The following is a 7,024-nucleotide window of genomic DNA, read 5'->3' on the forward strand; positions in this document are numbered from 1 at the left end:
AGGTTAACATCTAATAGGACAAGCATCCTGCTTCATAACTTCATCTGTTCAGTATATAATACTTATTGAAATGAACTAAATCTGATTCATTGAAGTTGCTGGGTGATGCTACAATTGAGGAAAAACAATTGGAAAAAATTACAAAATACTGGGACTAGCAAATTAAAGTCGAACATTTATAGAAAAAGAAATCCACGGTTATACCAATAATAATTTGGCCCCACTGGGAATACCTAAACGATTTCCTTGATATCTGCAAATATTGAATTTATCAGACCCAAACACCCCAATTTTACAAAAACAACCCTGCTCAGAACTGTCTGAGATGTTACCCTAATAATTATTAGCTTCTTGGTTAGAACTTGAATTATTAAGTTTCCATTAGTCTTAGAGTGTTAATCTAACTGTAGATAACCTACACATAATATTTACCCTTTGGGATAGTCCTATCAATCCCTGGGGATTGTTATTTTGGGGGACCCTGTTGTAAACTGACTGGATTGTTTTCATTGATTTGGAATCATGGTTTGTTTTAATATGACTGTTGAATGTTGAATCCTGTCACTCTCTTGTCTACCTAACTTCCATCCCACTGTTTGCCTAACACACACACACACACTTCCTCTTGGAGAGAGTTTTTTTTTCTTTTCTCCCTCCCCACATCTGTGACTTTTTATCCCTGGTTCATAGTCTCAACCTACCCCTTGAAGTGTCAAGCTTACTTAAGCTTCATGATATATTTTTTTCTGTACGCGTATATTTTCTCCCTCTCCGTATAAGAAAGTGAGTATGGTATCTGCTTTTCTCACAATTTCTACTTCCCTAATTTTGATAGAATTTCAAATGTTTCTCAATTTATATCAAGTTAGACTTAAAATAATAAAAGTAGAAGGTGGATAAGTCTGGAAAGCCCTGTGGTTTTGCAGATGGAAGCATTATTCTTTCCTTCTTTCTCCTCAGTTTCTAAGACTTAGTAGTAACTAGTATTGTTTATATGCTTTTGGATTTCTGCTTGGAATCATAAAAGCTGTAGATGTATGTAGATGTAAAATTGAGGCTAAATATGCCAATCTCAAACATGATACTTGGATTAAGCTACTGTACAGAATTACAGAATCTTTCGCAAAATATGGACTAATGTGTAATCCACAATCTAATTGTACAGCTTTTCTCTGACAGTGAAAAAAACTTGGCAAAAACTTTAATTATAAATAGCAGAAGCCCAGCAACTCTGCAAGTCTTAGTTTCTGACTGTTTGCTTCTGCAGTTATATTTTAGTAACTTCCTGCGCAATAGTTATTTTTAAATATGATTTTAAGAGAATTGCTTTTATGCATCACATTTTCCCATCTCCCTTAATGATTGTAGCTCACCTTGCTATCATTAACAATTTTCCATTCTTGGATAAAGACAGTTTAGGAAAGGTTTTAAGATAAAGCAATTTCTGCAAAGTTGCTTTCCAGAATGGTTGGAAAATGCTTCATTTACTTCTTGCTGAAGCCTTGGTCATCAAAGTGAATGGTTTCAATTATTCCATCTCTTTCTTTGTAACTATTTTGAAATCAGGAAACAAGGTCCCCTAGAAGTGCTATTGTGTTTGGAGCTATAGTGTCCTATGTGATGGAATTTTTTAACATGGTTGGAGTCACCTTTGCTGAAAGTCAGGTAAGAGGCTGCTATAAAAGGGGATTCATTAAGAGATTCCATTACTATAGACTCATCTCCCCATGCATATAACCAATTGTTTGCCAGGGCTTATGGGCTGTGTGAAAACAAATATCTATAGGTCATCCTCCATTTACAACAGTTTGTTTAGTGACCGTTCAAAGTTAACAACCGCACTGAAAAAAAGAGACGTATGACTATTTTTCAGTTAGAACCGTTGCAGCATCTCCATGAACACATGATCAAAATTCAGATGCTTAGCAACTGACTCTTATTTATGACAGTTGCAATGTCCCTTTTGCAACCTTCTGACAAGTGAAGTCAACGGGGATGTCAGATTCACTTAACAACCATGTTACTAATTTAATACTGCAGTGATTCACTGAAGAACTGTGGCAAGAAAGGTCATAAAATGGGACAAAATTCACTTACCTGTCTTAGCAACAGAAATTTGGGGCTCAATTGTGGTTGTAAGTTGTGGACTACGTGTACTTGGTTTCCATCATTTATATGTATTTAAACATAAGATGCTGCGGCCACTCTGGCCAATCTCCTTTTGAGGAGGATCAACTGTTGCAGACTTTAAAAAAGGGAACACGTTTTTCCTGCTCCTAGTGGAAAGAGATTTTTAGCATAGGACCTTGGCATGTTTCCCACGAATCTGTATTCCACAATGAAAAATGCAGTTCTATAATTACCTCTTCACTTGAGCTTACCTGTGAGTTCTATACCGTTTACTATATCTGAACTGTTTTCTTTGCTGGGATTTTATTAAGTTTAAAATTGGTCTTAATTTAAAATTGAGAAGATGCTTTGAGATTCAACACTCTTTCCTGTTGCATCATTGCGGTTATAATTGACTTTTATTGGCACATACTATTATTGGTCTTGATTTTAACTTTACTATTATTAATTTCATTTTATATTGTGTTCCTCCAAAGGCACCCAGAGTGGTGTACAATAACAGTGAAAACCAGTCTTTAACAAAAACAAACTTGATTATGATTTATAGGTTCTCCCTGAACACAAGCATTCAGCTTTGCTCTCCAGTGTGATAGATGAACTAGTGAGCTTCCGGATCAAAGTGCGCAACTTTGCTCTTGCTACCCCTGACACTGAAGAAAGTCCATCTGCCCAAAGTGCTGACCTCTTAGAAGTAAAACAGCAACAGAAAGAGGAAAGACGGCAGCGGTTGCAGGAAAGAATGCCCCTTCTGCTAGCGTGTGACCGCCTTCGACAAGACTTGGCCATATACGGTATCAACATAAAGGTTTGTCTCTGCATTGTTCAAACTCTGACCATTTTTATTTTACTGACTGTAGGCAAGCCTAGGAATAAGGCTCCAGCTGTACTTTTCCTTCACACTGAAAACAGGTAGTGTCCTTTTTTCTGCTCCATACTGTAATATATAAAAAAAAATCTAAGAGTAGGTCTGACCTGAATCCCTATGTTTGATTGAAGAATGCCATCTCTCAGTAATGCTGGGTTAGCTGCTTTTGCAGATGTTCTATCTGGGAACAGCATGGTTAAGATTAAAGAGGCTACATTGTTTTGAAGTGTCATTGGGAAATTTTAAATAATTACGTAGTCCTGTAATTGCATAGAAATAAAGGGCATAGGGTTCCACAAATGTACTTGTTCAAGCAGTTTTTGGTTTTCTTTATCTATCTAAATACCAATGGGAGTTGCATGCTAGCTTTTTAAATAGAGGAATAAGTGCTACTGAAAAATAAGGAGTGTTTAATTCAGTCACATCATATACATATTTATTCAATTCCTGCTAAGAGAGAAAGCCAGGAAAAGATGAACATTAAGAATACATACTGTAGGAGGAAGTCACCTTTGGCAGAAATAAAGATAACTGATTTCAAAGTTATTCCAGTGAAATATATGATCAATATTGATATTGCACTCTAGGAACTATTTAGCATATCAATTATTGGGAGTTGTTTTGCTAGAGCAATGTTAAGCTGAAAGCACAAGGAAAGCCGAAAATTTGTAGGTCTGAGAGCAGATAGGGTGTTTCTGGGGGAAAGTATAGCCCATCACTTGTTTATTAAGCTATGGGAAGCTTAAAGGATGAAATAAGGTTATGTGAAGTCTAAAATGTTATCAGTAAAATATTACACTCAAAACAGAAAATACCAGTCATAGAAATACAAGGGATCCAACAAACAAGCCATTTGTTAAAAACATTAAACGTCTGAAGTTTGCCCAAACCTGAATATTTTTAATTATAATTTGATTTTTTTAGCTCTATTTTTATAATTGAATGATAGCTCTCATAACTACTATTTAATTTCCACTGATTAGATCTGCAAAAGTAATATGGGAAGCTAGTTTTTTTCCATATTTGAACCTGCATCTGAACTGAGGGCCAAAATAAGCTTTGATATTTCTGGCTGAGCATGTTTAGATTTGTATACAGACTTCCAAATTCAGCTTTGAATAATAAAAGTAAACAGAATGCAATTCTCTGCTCTTTCTATTCCCACCCCATTCCCCAAAATATTTATAGGATAGAAGTTCTACATCTACATGGGAACTTGAAAAAAATCAATAATGAACTGGAAAAGCATTGATAAAAAGACAGAAGTACATTTGGAGTGATTATAATCATTTTTTAAAGAAAAGCCAGACCACAGGATAAAAAGTATTGTCCCTTGAATTGCTGGACTTTTATTCTAAAGAAACCTAAATAAAATATTGTCAAAAAAGTCTAGTTTTGTGGTTGTTTCTCTGCTTCACTGCCTATGTGAGAATTCAGTTGCTTCAAATGAGTCTTCTATAAGAAATTATCTAGTGAAACCTTTGTCAGCTCTAATGATTCAAGAGCTGCTTCGCTTAAACTTACTCCCATCTGTTGTAATCATATGGTTGGAATGAACCTCTCTACATATTCACACTTCTGAATGATTGACTGAAGTGTAACATAATTGAAGTGTGATTTATTTTAACATCACCAAAAGTACCAAATGAAGTGAATTTTTGAGAATGGGGATGAATTATAGATTTTATATTTTAATATCCAAAGTCTACAGGTTGTTTTGTCAGTATTAGCAGAATTTCACAATGGATTTAAGAGTTTTCCTTTAACTGATACCAAATGAACATTTCAAGAACTGAAGCACAGAGCATGATTTGTGGAAATTGCAATTGCCCTCAGCAAGTGTCTTGTTCCATATAATATCAAGAAACATTTGGGTGAACAGAGGCAATGGCAAAGCAGATACATTTAGGCTTTTTGAAGATGGCATATTTTTTAAAATGGGGAAAATGTGGAAAAGGTCAAGTAACAAGCACAGGTTGGAAATTGTAGAAGGGGCATTAAGAAAAAAGTGTTTCCCAAAATATGCAGGTCCCGTATAGTATGTGTGGTTCCCTGCTGTTTGTTGGTTCATTCCCTCCAAAAGAAGAAAGACTAATGTTTTAACAGAGTATGAAGGATACAATACTTGCCCAGAAAATGTTGGATGGGACTTTTTTTCAGAAAGGCCCTTCTGCCTTTGCCACTGTAGCCCCCCATGAATGACCATGTGGAGCTTTCTGTGACTGATACCACTGATCAGAAACAGAAAAAAGGTTAGGTAGATAGTTTTTCTGCAGAATTCCCTAGGGCTTGTGCATTTTTTTTTGAAATGTTGCTATCTATGGACATTTCTGTTATTTAGGCTATTCTGATTCATACTGCTTATAGAAAAGCAAGCAAAAGAATGATGAAATCACAATAAACATTATTTACAAAATTAGCAATTTTAAGGTTTTTCTCTGTGCTGTATATCCTTTTCCTAATTCCTCAAAAAAGTACATATACAGTCATGTGAAAAAGTAAGTATATCCATGTAGAGGTTTTTTGTTTACAAGTACATGGATATCAACATTTTATACGGTCCTGAGCTTTCTTTGCCAATTGCTGATATCATTGATCCATTTTGTTTCAGATCTTGCTGATATCATCGATCCATCTTGTTTTAGGTCTCTTTCATGGATGCTAAAACAAGATGGATCGATGACATCAGTAAGCATTGTGGGCCCAATTGGCAAAAGAGATCTCAGGACCGTATTGGTTGGAAACGTGTGGAAGAGGCCTTCATCCTGCAATGGACAGACAATGGCTAAAATGATGACATCAACTTAATATACTGAAAATGTTATGCCCACATACATGTAAAAAAAGTTGATATAATTGAACTAAAATATGAAAAATTGACATTGCAATAATTTATTAAATAAAAATTAACAGATACGCCATTTCCTTTTGTGAAAAAGTAAATACACTTTTGACAGAACCCATAAGTAGGCACTTCTTATAATTCTTTCCCAATCTCTGGAAACAGTTTTTCCATTCCTCACCCAGAATTTTCTTCAGCTGTGCAATATTTGAGGGGTTTCTTGTATGCATATCCCATGGTCAATCACCCTACAGCACCTTGATGGCATTTAGATGTGGGTTTTGGCCATTCAAGGACTTTCATTCCCCTCCCCCCAGCTATTCTTTAGTGGATTCACTGGAATAGTAATAGCACTTAAGACTTATTTACCACTTCACAGTGCTTTACAGTGCGGTTTAGAGTCAGCATATTGCTTCCAACAATCTCAGTCCTCATTTCATGGCCTTGGAAGAATGGAAGGTTGAGTCAACCTTGAGCTGGTGAGGATCGAATGTTTAAGATCATTGTCCAATTGCTTGGCCATTTTTTCAAATCCCTTCCCAGATTCATAGGTATCTATAACCTTTTCTGAAGGCCTCAGAGTACTCAAAAAGCAAATAAAACAAAAAGCAAAATGAAATGTCACTGGTTTTAATAAGACAAGTTTCTCCCTGATCCTTTCATTATAGGTAGTCTTCAACTTATGATCATTTGAAGTTATGTTGGTGGTACGACCAGTTCTTGCACTGACCAACTGTTGTAGTCTCCCCATAGGCACAATAAAAAATCAAGCACTTGGCAATTGGCATTTATTTATGACATTTACAGCACCCTAGAGTCACATCATTTGAGTTTCCCAGCCAAGCTTCCAACAAGCAAAATCAATTGGAGATGTGGATTTAGTTAACAATAGCATTATTCACTTAACAACCAATTGATTTTCTTAAGTGACCACGGCAAGGTCATAAAATGTGACTCAATGACCACCTCACTTAGCAGTAAATGTTCTAGTCCCAATTGTGGTTGTAAGTCAAGGATTACCTGTACGTTCTAATCATTGGCAACTGCTCTGTTGTAAAATTCTAATGTTAGAGTATCTGAATTGGAGATTAATGTAGGATAATGTATTTACTTTTTCCACATGCAAAATTTACATTCATGTTAATTACACAAGGAACTACAAATGTAAATGAGGCATATTTGTTATA

At 35.6% G+C, this 7,024-nt stretch overlaps 1 protein-coding gene across 1 annotated transcript in view; it reads left to right on the forward strand.

The window, feature by feature from the left end:
- CARS2 (cysteinyl-tRNA synthetase 2, mitochondrial) overlaps window positions 1-4,387 on the forward strand; it is a 32,675-nt gene extending 28,288 nt beyond the window's left edge. Inside the window, exons 13-15 of the mRNA XM_015811821.1 lie at window positions 1,567-1,665; window positions 2,678-2,935; window positions 4,184-4,387. Of these exons, the coding sequence (XP_015667307.1) occupies window positions 1,567-1,665; window positions 2,678-2,935; window positions 4,184-4,228 (402 nt within the window). The 3' untranslated portion in view covers window positions 4,229-4,387. The remainder of the gene's footprint in view (window positions 1-1,566; window positions 1,666-2,677; window positions 2,936-4,183) is intronic.
- The last annotated feature ends 2,637 nt before the right edge of the window (window positions 4,388-7,024 follow it).

This window comes from Protobothrops mucrosquamatus, unplaced genomic scaffold (genome assembly GCF_001527695.2).
Source record: "Protobothrops mucrosquamatus isolate PMUCROS unplaced genomic scaffold, P.Mucros_1.0 scaffold51, whole genome shotgun sequence".
Taxonomy (NCBI): Eukaryota; Metazoa; Chordata; class Lepidosauria; order Squamata; family Viperidae; genus Protobothrops; species Protobothrops mucrosquamatus.